Source organism: Choloepus didactylus, chromosome 5, assembly GCF_015220235.1.
Source record: "Choloepus didactylus isolate mChoDid1 chromosome 5, mChoDid1.pri, whole genome shotgun sequence".
NCBI lineage: Eukaryota > Metazoa > Chordata > Mammalia > Pilosa > Megalonychidae > Choloepus > Choloepus didactylus.
In genome coordinates this window covers 6,832,324-6,849,391 of record NC_051311.1, presented here as the reverse complement: position 1 = coordinate 6,849,391, position 17,068 = coordinate 6,832,324, and the positions used below count along the sequence as shown (strand labels likewise).

Here is a 17,068-nt window from a genome sequence, read left to right as displayed (position 1 = left end):
AAATATGACCAAAATTTTTTTAGAAAGGAGTTTGTGATGCTGAAATAGGTCTATAAATACTCAGGCTGTCAATAATCTTACTTTATGAAAGTGGGACAAGGTGACTGAAGACGCTGCAAACCACTGGATTTATCGAATCAGGTGCTCCGAAGCCTTCTGAGGCCACGGGGGTGTCCCGGGCACCGCAGCGCAGCACTTCTACACTCGATTCCCAAAGGACACAGACGCTCCTTAGGAAGGAGTGGGGTGGATGGAATTTGATAACCATAAGCTTTGCCTGGGGAGTGCTCAGCCGAACGTGGCCAAATCAGGCAGTGGCCTCTTGCAAAAGCATGGAATCGGAAGCACAGCCAAGTTCAATCCAAGTTTTCTCATTTCTACACAGAGAGAACATTTCAAATACTTTTATTTAAAGAAATACAACAATTGATGGAAAGTGAACATAATGAATTTCTTCTTTGCATCCCTGTTGTGTTCCTTTGATGGTTTATAGGAATCTGTAGAGTTCTGCCTCCCTGCTTTTCAACTTCATCAGTTCACCGGGATGGAACATGAGGTCCACGATGTACACCTCGGGGGGAGGCAGACACCCAGTCATGCCCTTACGAGATTTGCCCATCAGCCTGACTTCGTTCCACGCTCTGCCATACTCGCCCCGGGCTAGAGAGCAGCCGATGCCAACTCTATCTGCCAGAGCCTGTGGGAGAAAACACGAGATGGACCACGAGTGGGCAGGTGGGGGCGGGGAAAGAGCTTTAGTTGCAAGCCTCGCCTTGGCTGAAGGTCACACATGCAACTCATGCAAAGAAATGCCAAGGTAGGAGGCTGAAAAATATGGACTATGGTGACAGGATCCAGCAAAATGGAATGACAAGTTTCCTTGCTCTCAAGACTCTGTAACGACTGCCCTGGGTAGTCTGGGATGGGCCAGGATGATTAAGACATGCCGTCATTCTTAGGGCCTCACCCTCTATCTAGACTGAGACCGCTTGGGAAGCCGTCAGCCAGATCCCAAACACCTGAACATACGCACACATAGCCTAGTAGGGCTGAGAGGCAAAAATAAGTATGCAATTACAAGATTCCTGCCAAAGGAGCATTTAAGGATCTCTTTTTCCATAGCAAAGCACTTTAAATCATCAAAACAACTCTGGATGCCCCATTTTATAGACAGTAAAACTGAGGTCACAGGCAGTGGGGGCATAAAGGGAGAGCCAGGGAAGCTTCTCCAGAGCCTGAGCTCTTAACCTCAGAGTGGCCCCACCTGTGAGAGGAGGTGAGTCAGGTCCCACCAGGAGGTCCCCACTTCCTTCGTGAAGAGGGGAGGGTGCAGAAGGGACTGCGGGGAGGGGCAGGGGCAGGCACAGCAGGGGCGATGGGGAAGCTCAGGACGAGGAGCTGGAAGAGGGCAGCTGGGCCACGTGCGTCCACTGAGTCGGACACCAGGATCTGCAGCACCCCTGGATGCCCCTGGGGATGGCTGGCAAGGCAGGGTGATGGCATGGACGGGGTGAGGATGTGGGGGAAGCTAGCGAGCAAATTATTAGGGCTGTGGACAACTTATTGAAGCTGTGGGGGAGTGGCAGTGGGTGAAAGCCAAGGAAGGACCAACAAGTTGGAAGAAATGGAGACGAAGAGTGTGTGTGGGAGGAGGTGAGGTTTTATCAGTGAGTATTGACATTGGGGATTTCACAGGGAAAGTTCTGGGCCCTGGCATGACTCGGCTGAGATGTGAGGAGGGAGGGCGAAGGTGATGAAGTCATCTGGGCACCATGAGTTTGAAGCACCCATGAGACTCTCAGGTGGAGCCAGCTAGAGGCCATCAGATACACAGATGTGGAATCCAGAGGGGTGTGTGGGGTGGGGGAAGGATCTGGAAACCCGAGCAATACGGTATATTTTAATGCCATACGAGGGGACAACCTTGCCATGTGAGGCTCCTAGAGGGTGGAAAGAAGAGTTCCTGGTCAGGACCCCAAGGAACCCCAACATTAAAGAGGGGTAGAGGAAAAGAGGTCTGTAAATGAGCTTGCGATAGAGTGGCAAAAGAGGGGAAAAGTCAAAGAAAAAGAATAGCTAATGATGAAGTCTTCAGATACATGAAGACAGGTGATAAGGTGGTCTCTGTGCTCCTTACTGAGAGGGCATTGGACGAACAGCTGGCTGCAGCGCACTAAGGAGGGAAGGGGGAGGTGTGCCCAGGGCTGATGAGGTGAGGCGTGGGGACAATGCTGGGCAGTCGGCTGCCAATGAGAATTGTCTTAGGGAGGGAAGCAGAGTGGCAGTTTTTTGATTCAGCTGGTCATGGGTTCAAATTCCAGCTTCCCCTCTGGTTGACCTGGGGAAGAGTTCTTGTCTTTATAGCAAGGCTAGTAATTTCAACACTTGCATTTTTGAGATCACCCACAGTTGTATTTCCCAAGTGCCTGGCACACAGCTCAAAATGGCAGCGGTCGTGGTAACTGGAGTTACCGTGGAGTTGTTACGGACAATTCCGAGGAAAGATTTATAGTTTCTTTTTAAAGACTGTAGACTTAAACATGTTGAGATGCCAAAGAGTAAATAGCTGGTAGAAAGAGACTTAAGATGGAAAAGAAGGAAGAATTGATAGAGCAAGAAGAAACCCGGGGAGACAGAACGGCTGGCACTTGAATTCTACATAGAATTAGCTTGGAACAGGTGGCAAGACACACGTGGATGCAATGAGATTGATAGGTGTTTAAGAGAAGCAGGAATTTATGAACTCAGAAAGCATTTTCTCAGCTCCTAATATGAGCCAGACACTGTGGATTCAATACAGCCGAGACCTCCGTCTCTCCCACCTGCTCTTTCTGTCTCACTCCCCATCTCAGAGAATTGTGCCATCTTCCCCTGAACCTGGAGCCATTTCATTCTCACGCGGCCCCTCGCGTCGTGTCCAGGCAGCACCCAGCACCTGGTGGTTCTGTCTCCTGAGTCTCCCGCCAACCTCATCCACTGCCCGCGGCCTCGTGCCGTCCATGCAGCCCGCTCCCTGACCTCCTTCAGTGGCTGCTCTTGTGTCCTGCCTGTACCTCCTCACTTACTCCCGTTCTGTCACCCTCTCTCCTGAACAGCTTTCAGTGGACTGCTTAGATGTTAGGGTGCCCTGCACCCCTCGCCCGTGACCCTACTTGGCCCTGGTAGACCCGGGCCTTGCGCCTCGTCCAACCTCTCCTTGTCTCTCCATCCAGACATCCGCCTTCTGCGTTCCTCAAACGGCGGTGGTCCCCCTCGCCTGCGTTAGTTTGCACGAGGTCTTTGCTGGGTTTAAGGTGCCCCCCACTTCCCTCTGCCTGGCAAGCTCAGGCTACGTGTCACTTCCTTCCTGAAACCTCCCCCCACTCACCTGTCACCCCAGAACCTTTCTTATGAACTTAGGTCCCCCTCGAGTGCAGGGACTGTCACCTCAGCATCTCTACACCCCCAGACCCTGGCACCGGGCCAGCCCACAGGACACACATGATAAACGTGGAGTGAATGGGTGAGCGTGCTTCAAATAGCCTGGGAGATTATATACATACGTGCTGCATCAAATATAAATAAATCAAATCATAGGATTAGTACTATGCATTCAACTGTTAGTTACTGGCTCACTCTGATACGGCTAAGATAAAACAGTTTTATCTAGTAGCAAATCAGGCAAAAACATCTTAAATACCTTGAAAAGCAAAGCTCGATGATAGAAGATTCCTTTTTTGATCTGTCCAATCGGTACAACATTGGATTTAAGCTGAAATTTTAGTTCACTTATGTGAAGTTCCCAGCTGAATTCGTGTAGCTTATCTTTGGCAATTGGGCCACCCATTTTTTCTGCCACATACCTGTGTCGATTACATTGAGATTAAATTAATCAAGTTTAAGATCTTACTTTGGATGCTTTGAGTGTAACTATACATATAATTATGTGCACAAACTACATTCCTTCCAACTTTTATTGTTTGCTTTACTTTTAAATTTTTACTTACTATAAGTTGGTTAACATTATACTGTTGCATTTGAACTCTATATAAACTGTAAGTTCTGCAATTTTATTCAACCCAAAGAAGGAAGCAAATGCTAATTTTCCCAGTAGCTATAATGAGATGCAAATCATTGTCACATTAAACTTATCGGTGAAGTTTTAAAATCCTATCTCACCCCTGAAAATATTTTTAAATGTTTTCCTCTGAAGTCCAAGGCCTCACCCTCATCGAGGAGGAGGGGGTGGGAATGAGTGACTTGCCCTGACCCACTGTTTCCAGCAGCAAGATGCCAAGGGCAGCAGCCAAGCCGGACCAGGGCTGCGACTCTTCCCAGCCCCTGCTTGGTGGCAGCTCAGGCTAAAAAGACAACTCATCATCTGGGGGATGCTGGGGAGGGTTTCCAATGGGAACAAAGCACGAGAAGATCTGATGAATGCGTAAATGTCCTGCTTGGGTCACCACTTCCCCAGGGCATCGGGAAAATGGCAGTGGCCAACAGTGGCAGTGGCCCTGGCTGAGGGGAAGCCACCGATCTGGCAGCTGGGCAGCTGGCTGTTGTCACGTCCTGGTTTGATGCGTGCAACTCGCTTCTGTCTGGAGGAGCTTCAGGCTCCTGTGGAGACCACAGCTGTCGCACAGCCCAGCAGCCCACCCACCGGTGGGAACCCGTCCCCAGGACCAGCCTCGGCCTCCACCGTGAGCCCCAACCCCTCAAGCCACCAGGTCAAACGGATCAGGTGCTGTAAAGAAGAAGGCAGTGTCCACTGGCTCACACAGAGAGGCAGCCACCTCCGAGGAGACACGCACCACCACCGCAAGGAAACTTGACATGCAAAAATCCAGACATAGAAAAATACGGAAGCACTGTTTCAATTCAAAAATAATTTGTGAGTTTACAAATACTTCAGTGTAGGGATTCTTTAAATTGTCAGCACCCCATATACCAAAGGAATGACTTCATTGTCAAACTTCTAAGTCATACTTTTTCAGGATCACCCTGGAGAAGTCTCTGAAGGGTATAACTAGAAAAAAGGATGTAAGTATTTTTCTCTAAGCAACTGGCAGCTCCCAGCTCTGATTTTTGATGGAAATAAACTGAAAAGAGACAGTCAGAACCTTTCCAATTCAATGCATTTCAGCTTCGGAATCAGAGTCAGGATGCTCTAGAAGTTCAACTGTATTAGAGTACACTTATCTGAAAATTGCTTAAAAGATGCAAGCCACTAAAATGAAATAAATATTAAGTATTTAATTCAGAAATTAAATGTATATGTATATATAGCCAACTTACTTTGCAAGAGCCACAGTCTGTTCCTTAATATTGGTTATCGGCAGGATTGTTCTGGTCACTTCATACACGTAGAGAGAGAACTTGGGATCAGCAGGAGGGCACCATTCCTTTTTGAGACTTCCTTCTCCAATCACTTTTGGAATCAACATAACTTCTTCCTCCTCCTTCACTTTTTCCTCTTCTTTTTTTCCCCTGCCTTTTCTTTGAGAGTAAAGATCAGCAAATAAAATCACATCTACTAAATAAATGAACATGCACCAACTGAGCTCTGAGTTATCTGAAGAAAATCACAGACATAAGATAATTTCATGCCTCAACAACAACACAGATGCACAATGACCATTATGGAGTTTTATTGGAGGGCATCTAAATTATGCAGGAGAAGCTCATTTGCAAGAGAACGCTACATGATTGAGGTATATTATTAAAATCCCATGTGATACCGGTAATTCCTTGGAGGTATTTTCCAATATCCTCTGGCACCTATTTCTGATATTGGGAAGTCAGATCACATTGATTTATTTCACTTTGCCATGAAGTACCAAGCTACAGATTCCATTTTTGTATTTATAGATCCTAGAACATTCTTGGTCTTTCTACATCTCTGTGAAATGTCAAAATGTTTGCCTCAGGGACTGTTCCCAGAAATCATTCTCATTGATTTCCCTCTGAAACTCACAATACATACATTTTGGCCCTTCTCACGCTATACCCCATGTTATCTTAATTTTGTAAATCAGGTATCACCATACTACACCTGGGACATATCCTCACTATTGCACTCCAATTTGAAATTGTTTCTTCAGCTATGTCTACTCTACAATGGCATAAACACTTTGAATTTGTTAATCAAGTAAGTAATTTTCACCTCTATGATATTTGCCAAAGAGATGCATGTAATTGGTTATTTTTCTATAACATATCCCCCTTTGTGTTTCAAGAATTCAAATTCATTCTTATTTTTCACATTATTAAACATGTCTTATTAAAACTTCAAAAAAAAAATAAATAAATCACATGTGAGACTTCTGCCCAGTTGCCCACTGCTGTGTCTGGCACATGGTAGATATGCAATAAACATTTATTGAATTGGAAAAAACAGTGGCCTCTTCAGGGAGTCTGAGTCGGTCACATATCCAGCCTTGCATCAGTTGAGACCTGCTGCATGATTCTGCACTATTTTTCTTTCTCATTATTTTAAATAAAAATTATCCAAAACATGGAAATAAAGCAGGACAGCACATAATTTCTATGTCATTCAGGGGTGAAGACTCACCCAAGGTTTATCTAGGGGAATATACTTTTGTATCTAGGGGAATATATTTTCTTAAATACACTTCATAAATATACTTTCTTGAATATAGTTAAATATACTTCTTAAATATCTACTTAATATATTAATATAATATATACTTAAATATATACTTCTTAAATATACTTTCTTAAATATACTTAAATATTTAAGAAGTATATTTTCTTAAATATACTTCTTTTCTTAACAAAAATGGAATGTACTCAATAAACTGAAAATAATGCTTACTAGTAATTAAAAGTTCCAGACTTAATTTATTAGTTAGCATGTAGATTTTTGTCTGATAGAGATGCAAATAATTTCTGTACAATGGAAAATGTACTCTCAAAGATTATTGACAGTTTATTGTTCTGCAGAATGTTGACCAGTTTTGTATGTAACTCGGCAAACATTCCTTAACTGAATTGCATATAAATACCTATTTCCTCAAGTGCTCTTTGAATCAGTCATAACATCTTACTGGTTCCCTCATTAATTAATTAATCGAATGAAGAAAAAGACATGGGTCGTCATCCCAGGTGATGTGGAGTAAGTGCATCCCACCCGTCTCCCCCACGGAATGCGTCATAAATACAGGAAGGACGCATGCAGCAGCTATATGGAAACCCAGAAAAGTAAACAGCAGCAGAAGAAGGTTGACTGAGCTGATGGCAAGCTTATCTTTTTATTTGCCTCCACTATTCCCCAAGCCGAACTCAATCCAGCGAGAAATCAGGCAGCTGGCATCAGCGTAGACGAGAGAGCTCAAAGAGAAGCCCTCTTGAGAAGCAGGAAAGAGTGGAGAAAGCCCCTGATCCTGTTTTGTTTTGTTTTTCCTTATTTTTCTCTATTCTCTTGTGTCCCAGCCCACTGAGGAGCCCTGAGAGAGTATTAACAGTGGTGGTATTGGGGTCTGCGAGAGCCTAAAACAGCTTTTTTTGGTTTGGTCCTCCTGGTATTTGGCTGTAGATGTGGAAGCAGTTCACAGAAATGTGAGGCAAGCAGGGTAATCAAGTTTTCTGGTGGGAAGACCCAAAAGGGACACCTCAAGGAACGGAAAAAACTGGAAACGCAGAGAGATGGAGGGGCTCAAGAAAGCGACCCCCATGAAGTGGCTGATGCCCTCTAGGCTTAGCCCCGAGCTGCATACACATCATGTTGACCCTGAAGAGCTTGCACTGCCTTTGAAAACTGAACTAAAGGACTCGCCACCACACAAGTCCCAGACTGGAAGCTGGCTGGTGCCCAGGCAGGACTGATCCAAACAGCACAAGAAAGGCTTTGAAAACTCAAGGGACATTGGAAGGACGCCCACAGGAAGCTGGTTGGAATTTGGAGCCAGAACCCAATTGGGTCAATTGGCTGATAAAACACGTGCAAAAATGCAACGTTCTTTTCAGAATGTAAATAAGACCCACATTCAGAATCTCATAATATTTCCATCCAAAATTACTCAGCAAATGAATAACCAGGAAAATCTCAACTCACACAGAATAAGACAATCAACAGACATCAACATCAAGTAGCTAATAGGAGGACGCTCCAACAACTAAGGTCAAACATCTTGAAGTGAATGGAGAGTTAGACAGTCTTGGCAATAAATAGAAGATAGAAAGAAGAACAAAACAGAAAAACACAACTTTGAAAAAAACCTCCCTGGATGGGTTGAATAGCAGAATTGAGACAACAGAGAAAAGAATCAGTGAACTTGAAGACAGATTTGTAAAATTATCCAACCTTAACAACACAGAGAAAAAAAAAGATTAAAAAAATATGACTGAGTCTCAGGGATCTCTGGTACAATAACAAAAGGAATAATACTGATGTAACCAAAGTCCCAGAAGGGGAGAAGAGGTGTAGTACAGAGAAAATACTTGAATAAATGGGCTAAAGTAACTCCCCCAATTTGGTTAAAAGTATAAACTTACGTAGTCAAGAATTTCAGTGAAGGCAATCAGGTATCTACCAAAATATCCATGCCCACACATATCAAAATAAAGCTATTTAAAACCAAAGACACAGTAGAGGACATGACTGCCTATAGAAAAATTCCAAGGAATTTAACAAAAACTCCTAGAACTACTAAGTAAGTTCATTAAGGTCTCAGGTGCAAAAATCAATCACATTTCTATACAGTAACAATGAACATGTGGAAACAAAAATTAAAAACACATTATCATTTACAATTGCTCCAACTCCAAAGAAAATTAAATACTTAGGTGTACACTTTAAAAATATGTATAGGATCTGTGTGCTGAATATTGAGAAATGCTGATGAAAGAAATCAAAGAATGCCTAAATAAATAGAGATATACTGTGTTCACGAATTTGAAGAATTGACTTAATAATAAAGATTTCAATTCTCCCACAAAATGATCTGTAGGTTTAATGCAATTCTTATAAAAATCCCAGCAAAGTATGTTTGTTTTTTGTTTTTTCTTCCCATAGTGTGTCTTGTCTAGTTTTGACATTAGGGTAATGCTGGCCTCATGAATTGAAAGGAATTCCCTTCTCTTGTATTTTCTGGAAAAAACTGTGCAAAATTGGTGTTAACACTTTAAATGTTTGGTAGAATTTACCAACAAAACAATCTGGTTCAAGGGTTTTTTTTTCTGAAAGGTTTTAACTATGAATTCAATTTCCTTAATAGTTATAGGAGTATTCATGTTATCTATTTCATCTTCAGTGAATTTTTGCAGTTTGTGGGTTTTGATGAATTGGCCTATTTCGTCTAAATTGCAGAACCAAGTTGTTCATAGCATTCTTTTATTATCTTTTAATGTGTGAAAAGTCTGTAGTGATAATCCCCTCTTTCATTCCTGATACTAGCAATTTGTTTCTTTTCTCTTTTATTCTTTGTCAGTCTTATTAGAGGTTTTTTGATTATATCAAACTTTTTAAAGAATCAACTTTTTATTTCATTGAATTTTCTGTTGCTTTTTTTTTTCAATTTCGTTAAGTCCTGCTTTTTTGTTATTTCCTCCCTGCTGCTTGTGTTGGGTTTGTTTTGCTGTTCTTTTTCTAATTTCTTGAGGTAGGAACTTACTACTGAGTGGTGACCTTTCTGATTTCTAATGTAAGCATTTAGTCCCATAAATTTCCCTTTCAGCACTGCTTGCACTGCATCCACATATTTGATATGTTATATTTTTATCTCTATTCCGTTTTATGGATTATTTAGAAGTGTCTCACTCAATCTCCATGTATTTAGAGATTTTTGTCTTTCCATTACTAATTTCTAGTTTTATTCTATTATGGTCAGAGAACATATTCTGCATGATTTAAGCTATTTTAAATTTCTTGAGGTTTGGTTTATGGTCCAGAATACAGTTTATTTTGGTAAATGTTCCATGGGGCACTTGAAAGAACTGTTTATTCTGCTGTTGGGGTGAAGTGCCCTATATATATCAATTATATCCCGTTAGTTGATGGTGTCGTACAAATGTGTAACTTTGCTGATTTTCTGCCTAGTAGTTCCACCAGTTGCTGTGAGTGGAGGGTTGAAGTTCTCAACTGTATTGTGGATTATTCATTTCTCCTTTCAGCTCTATCAGTGTTTGCTTCTTGTAATTTGATGTTCAGTTGTTTGGTGCATATACATTAGATCGTATGTCTTCTTTGTGAATTGATCCTTTTATCATTTTGTGTTGTGATGTCCTTACTTGCCACTAATAATTTTTTTGCTTTGAAGTTTATCAGCTATTAAAATAGCCAATCCTGCTTTTTTTTATTAGTGTTTGCATGGTATATCTTTTCTATCCTCTGTCTTTCAACATATCTATGTCAGTGAATTTGAAGTGAGTTTCTTTAAACAGCATGTAGTTAGATCATGTTCTCTTTTTGTTTGATTTTATCCATTCTATCTCTGTCTTTTTATTTGTATAATTCAGCCATTTATATTAATTATTGATATGTTCATGCTTAGTATGTCACTTTATTACGTTTTTGTTTGTTTGTTTCCTGAGGCTCTTATTCCTCTGATTTTCTTTGCTTGCCTTCCTGCAGGTTGCTTGAACATTTTGTAGGATTCCATCTTGATTTATTATAGTATATTTGAGTGTATCTCTACATCTAGGTTTTGCAGTGGTTACAATAGGCATTACAATGTGTGTCTGTGTGTGTGGCTTATCACAGTCTACTGGTATCTAAATTTTACTACTCCAAGTGCGGAAATCTCAGTCCCATTCAGGTCCCTTTACCTTTCCTACTTTAAAATACCACTGCCTTGAGTATCAGATGTTGTTTATAATTTTTGTTTCAATCATCAAATATGAATCATAAAATTCATAAAGAAAAGGATAGTTTATTATGTGTAGCATATTCTTGCGCTTTCCTTCTTTCCTTCCCAACCTTCCCAAGTTCTTTCTTTTATCATTTATTTTCTGTCTCAAGAATGTTTTCTAGCCAGTCTGTAAGGGCAGGTCTGCTTGCAATAATCCTTATCTAAGAATGTCTTTATTTTCCCATTTATTCCTGAAGGATAATTTTGATAGAGAATTTGCAGTTGACAGTTTTCTTTCAGCACTTGAGAAATGCTATGCATTTCCTTCTGGCCTCCATGATTGCAGATGAGAAATCTTCTGTTGCTCAAATTGGTGTTCCCTTTCATTTCTTTGAGGGCACTTTCAAGATTTTTTCATTTGTCTTCAATTTCAGAAATTTAATGATAATGTATTTTTGTATGATTTCTTTGGATTTAACCTGTTTGGTGTTTGCTTCACTTCTTAATCCAAAGGTTTATGTCTTTTGCCAAATTTCGGAAATTTTCAGCCATTATTTCTTTGAATCTCTTTCTGTCCCACTCTTTCTCCTATTCTGCTGGGGCTTTTGAATTGTATTAGTGAGGATTCTCCAGAGAAACAGAACCCGCAGGAGATACACATGCACATAAATATTAAGAGATTTTTTATGCGAATTGGCTCATTGACCGTGGGGATTGGCAAGTTCAAATTCCTTAGGGCAGACCACAAGTTGGGAGCTCTGATTAAGACGTTGATGACTTCCTCAGGAGAAGTTGCCTGGCTGAAGTAAAGACAGAAATTCTTCTTTCTGAGTGCTGAAATCATCAGTTCTCCCTTTAAGGCCTTCCTCTGATTGGATGAGACTTCTCTCAGTACTGAAGGCAATTTCTTACATTGGTTTTAGATGTACTTGGCCATACATGCAATCAACTGACTAATGATCTAAGTCCTTGAAATATCCTCACAGTAATAATCAGGCCAGTGCTTGCTTGACCAAACAACTGGGCACCATTCCCTGAACAAGTTGACACATGAACTTCACCATCACAGTCCACCCTTTGTCAACTCAGCACCCATACACACATCCTTAAAACCATAATCAATCTCTACATAAAAACAGTAACAGTCATACTTTTACCTAACATAATTCAACTGTCCTGCATACACCCAGAAATGAATTAACTCTTTCCCCAGATCATGATGAAAGTCCTTGGGTAATATTCACTCTTAAACTTGATAGACTGTTACTTAAATACTGACATAAAGTTAATGCAATTTATATACTAAGAGGATAATATAGGGAAGAAAACAAAGATATGTGCTTTATGTATACATACAAGCATATTCATAACAAAACAAGGAATAAATACTCATAGCCATTACAGTGCTTGTTTCTGCAACTGGTCACATGGCCATAGTTTCTATTTAAAACTACCTTCTTCCATTACTCATTCCAGCTTCCCTTTGCCCTCAAAAGCACCTCATGGTTCTCTGCAGGGTGGGGTGAACCAAACCTTCATTCCTAAGAGCTCTGGGCTATTAGTAGCCATATCAGGATTGGGTTGTTGCAGTTTTCCATTGATTTTAATTTCAGGGCATGATGGTACTAAGAGAAACCCCAGGGGGTCTCCTGTATTCCAGGCAAACTCTACTTACATTGTGTAGTCGGAGTCCTATTTCCCCTTGATAATCAGGGTCAATCACCCCAGCCAGTACAGTAATCCCCTTCCTTGTCTGTTGGTTCAGAGGCATGAAGAGCCCAAAATGGCTGGGTAGCAGTCTAAACTTCTAGTTCAGTGGAGCCACTGTCATGTCTCCTGGTGAAAGCACTCCTCCTTCTGGAACTAAGAGCTGTAGACCAGCAGAACTTATAGTCACAGAGTCATGAAGCAAAAATCTTCCTAGTAGATCACTAAGGGTCACAGTGAATAGGATCACTCCCATTTCCACCCCTTGACTACTGTACTCATGAACCCCAGTATAGGAGAAACAGAGTGGATGCTGATTCAGAGCATACACAGCCTCTTGGAGATCACTGCACCAACTCTGCAAGGTATTAACACCCAGTTGGTGCTGTAATTGAGTCTTCAAAAGGCCATTCCACCGTTCTGTCTACCCAGCTGCTCCAGGATGATGGGGAATATGGTAAGAACAGTGAATTCCAAAGGCACGTGTCCTTTCTTGCACTTCATTTGCTTTGATGTGGTTCAGTGCTGTATGGAGTACCACGCTGATGGATAAAGCATTCTATAAGCCCATGGATGGCAGTTTTGGTAGAAGCACTGCATGCAGGGAAAGCAAACCCATCTTTGGAATATATGTCTATTCCAGTTAGAACAAAACATTGCCCTTTCCATGATGGAAGTCATCCAATGCAGTCAACCTGCCACCAGGTAGCAGGCTATAACTTCAGGGAATGATGCCATATCAGGGACAGAGTATGGATCTCTGCTGCTGGCAGGATGGGCACTCAGCAGTGGCCGTGGCCAGGTCAGCCTTGGTGAGTGGAAGTTCATGTTGCTGAGCCCTTGTATAACCTCCATCCCTACCACCATGACCACTTTGCTCATGAGCCCATTGGGCAATGACACTAGTGGCTGGGCAAAGAGGCCAACTGGTATCCACAGAATGGGTCACCTTATCCACTTGATTATTAAAATCTTCCTCTGCTGAAGTCACCCTCTGGTGAGTATTCACATGGGACACAAATATCTTCATGTTTGTCAGCCATTCAGAAAGGTCTATCCACATAGACCTCTGTCACCAATTGTTTTTGTCTCACAGGTGCATAAAGCTCTGTTCATTTTTATAAGCTAACTTTTCTCTCTGTTGTTAAGAATAAGTAAATTCTATTGCTATTCCTGAAGTCCACTGATTTTATTCTCTATCATCTTCACTCTACCACTCAGTCCATCCAGCAAGTTTTTTATTTATGTTAATGCATTTTCATTTCTATAATCCCCACTTGGTTCTTTTTTTATACCATTTTTTTGCTGAGATTTTGAGTTTTTTTTAGATTTTTCAAGAAAATTTGTACTTGATTGTTGAAGCAGTTTTATGAAGGCTGCTTTAAAATCCTCATCAGACAATTTCAACATCTGACTCATCTCAATGTCGGCATCAGATGATTGTCTTTTCTCATTAGGGTTGTAATATGTTTGGTTCTTGGTAAGATGGGTCATTTTCGATCACATCCTGGGCACACTGTCTATTATCAGGAGACTCTGATCCCACTTATTTGAACAAGCAGTCACCCTGTTTATGTTGAGCAAGCAGGTACTTGTGGTCTGTGTTTCCAATGGTGGCTCAATTTTCAGAGACCTTCAGTATTTTGTTTCTGCTGCTTCATTTATCTGGTGCTACTGGGGCTCCAACCATCCCCTGCTGGTGCTGCCTGATGGGAGGAAAGGGTTTCCCCAGAGCAGGCAGTTGGGTAAATCCCAATGGGGACGGGTGTCTCAAGCCCGCAGGAACAAGGAGCCTTCCCTGGACAGGTGCTTGTTGAGGCAGGATGCCCCTACCCCTGCCACCTGCCTCGGCGTGTCCCAGCAGGGGAGGGGGAGTCTCAGGCCCACTGGCTTCTCTGAGTGGGCACCTGTTCTGGTGGGTTCCCCTGCCTGCGGGGCACAGAAAGCTCTTTCCTGGCCAGGTGCTTCTGGTAGGTTCTCTGTCAGCATCCTGCAGCTACCCCACTCTCTCTGGTGAGGAAGGAGAGTCTCAACTTGTAGGACCGAGAGGCTTCCTTGGCTTGGCTGCTTGTCACAGAGGAGTCTCTTTTTCTGGTACCTCCTGGCTGCCCCTTGCCTCTGGTTGGGGAAGGGGCGTCTCAGGTCCATGAGGACACTTGTGATTGGGTTTATCCTGCTGATGCCACCCGGCTGCCTCAGTCTCTCTTGGAGGGAATGAGGTGGCAGGAGTCTCAGGCCTGGTGGGAGAGGAATGTGCTTTATCTTGGCCACTTGATAGTGAGGCTACTGATCATGCCCCTTTGTCGGTGGCACGGGGCTCACCTGGTTTGTCAGGGAGAACCTGGGCTGCCTTCAGTCGCTAGGTGGAGGTTGAGAAAGGCAGGTCTAGGTGTAGGCAGCCTTCTCCCGTTGGTTAGGGGGGATATAAGATGCCCTGCAGTGGGCGGTTCCTCCAGTCCTGGAGTCCCAAACCAGCCTGCCTTCTTCCGACATTTCAGAGTTCTCCGTCCGTGGTTGCTTCTTGCATCATTTCCAGGGTTTAGAGCTGCACTTAGCAGAGAGGAACAGGGAGAAAAGGGTCTGTGCCATTTTGTCCATACTAGAAGCCACCAGTTGATTTTTGACAAAGGTGCAAAGACAATCCAATGGAGAAAAGATAGTTTTTCAACAAACATTACTAGAAAAATTGGACATCCTTATGCAAAATGAATGACAACCTAAGCATCACAACTTATACAAAAATCAACTCCAAATTGATCATAGACATAAATACAAAACCTAAAAAATAAAATTTATGGAAGAAAATCTTCTTGATCTGGGGATAGACAAAGAGTTTTTAGACATGACACTAAAAACGCAAACCATAAAATAAAAAATTGTAGATTGGACTTTGTCAAAACTAAAAATTTTTGCTCTGCAAAAGTTACTACTAAAGAATGTAAAGACAAGGTACAGACTGGGAGAAAATCTTTGCAGTTCACTAAATGACAAAGAACTTATGTCCAGAATATATAAAGAAGTCTCAAAACTAAACAGTAAGAAAACAGATGATCCAAGTGGTAAACAGGCAAAAGACTTGAACAGACACCACCAAAGAGGACGTAGGGATAGCAAAAGAGCACAAGAAAAATGATCAATAATTCTAGCCATTACTGAAATGTAAATTAAAACTTTGTATTAGAATAGTGAACATTTATAGATAGAGATAGAGATAGAGATAGAGACAGAGACAGAGACAGAGACAGAGACAGAGATAGAGATAGAGATAGAGGTAGAGGTAGAGAGAATGTCAAGTGCTGGCCAGGATTGGTCACCTGGAACCCTCACACATTACTAGAGAGAATGTAAAATAGTGCAACCACTCTGGAAAAGTTTGGCAGTGTCTTATAACATTAGACATATAGTTACTATGTGACCCAGAAACCCCAATCCTTAGAGAAATTAACACTTACATTCACATAAAACATCTGTACATAAATGTTTACAGTTGCTCTAATCATAAATGCCCCAACAGGTGAATGGATATACTGTGGCACCTCCATACAGTGAAATATTAGTCAGGAATAAACAGGAATAAATTGTTGGTGCACACAGAGACCTGGATAAATCACAAAGACATTGTGCCGAGCGAAAAGAGCCAATCTTAAAAGATTGCTTCCTGTATGGTTCCATTTTCATGAGATCCTCGAAAAGACGAAACTACACTAATGGAGACAGAGCAGCGGATACAGGAATCAGGGTATCTGGGACAATGGATGGTTGTGTGACCCAACGGTGATGATGGTTACACAAATCAATACATCTGTAAACTTCATAGAATGGCACCCACAAGTCAATCCGAGAGTAAGTTAGCTAAAAAGATAAAATAAACCTTGTCATGTATGCATTTTATATTTGCATGAGAGTTACGATTTTACTTCGACACAAATTATATGTCACCACTGCAGACAGAGAAAAGGTGTGCTCTCTCTTCACTTCCTCTGACTAACACTAGCCACAACGCTGATAGGGTTTGATGAGCGAGAGACTCCACTTCCTTCTCTGCACCCCTAACTTAATCAGCTTGCCATAAACTTGAACAGGTGAAATGTCAAAGGAGGCATTCGTTATTTCGTTAAAATGCCTCCACATCAACATATAGTGTCTTATCTGTCATTTGTGCCTCAATAAGGCTCATGTCATCAGACATTTCCAAAGGATCAGACTAGCTGAGAGTAGGAATTGAGAAATGTGCGTAGAGACAGAACACTCTCGAAGAGGAAGTGGGTACAGCGGGGACTCGTGAGCCCTTTGCTAGAGCAGCTTTGCAAGGGATTCGCAGAACATTTCCAAAGGAAGGGGAAGGGGCTTGAGCCCACAGCCTTCTCACTTGGCAGCTGGGCCAGGGCTCAGCCTCATCACTTTAACTTTTTACAGCATTAGCTTTTTTCATGAATAACTATCATGGTGCAAGTATGTTAAGTAATACTTTTAACCAAAAGACTTAAGTAGGGGGCGGGGCAAGATGGCAGACTGGTGAGCTGTATGTTTTAGTTACTCCTCCAGGAAAGTAGGTAAAAAGCCAGGAACTGCGT

The 17,068-nt window shown here is 42.1% G+C and overlaps 1 protein-coding gene across 5 annotated transcripts in view; it reads right to left on the bottom strand.

Moving 5' to 3' along the window:
* Positions 1 to 388: 388 nt before the first annotated feature.
* Positions 389 to 17,068, bottom strand: part of ARMC3 (armadillo repeat containing 3) — a 118,608-nt gene continuing 101,928 nt past the window's right edge. For all 5 annotated transcript variants that reach the window (XM_037837840.1, XM_037837839.1, XM_037837841.1 and 2 more), the window contains 3 exons: positions 5,275 to 5,475; positions 3,680 to 3,842; positions 389 to 697 (listed from right to left, as the gene is read on the bottom strand). In XM_037837840.1, coding sequence (XP_037693768.1) covers positions 488 to 697; positions 3,680 to 3,842; positions 5,275 to 5,475 — 574 coding nt within the window. In that variant the 3' untranslated portion in view covers positions 389 to 487. The remainder of the gene's footprint in view (positions 698 to 3,679; positions 3,843 to 5,274; positions 5,476 to 17,068) is intronic.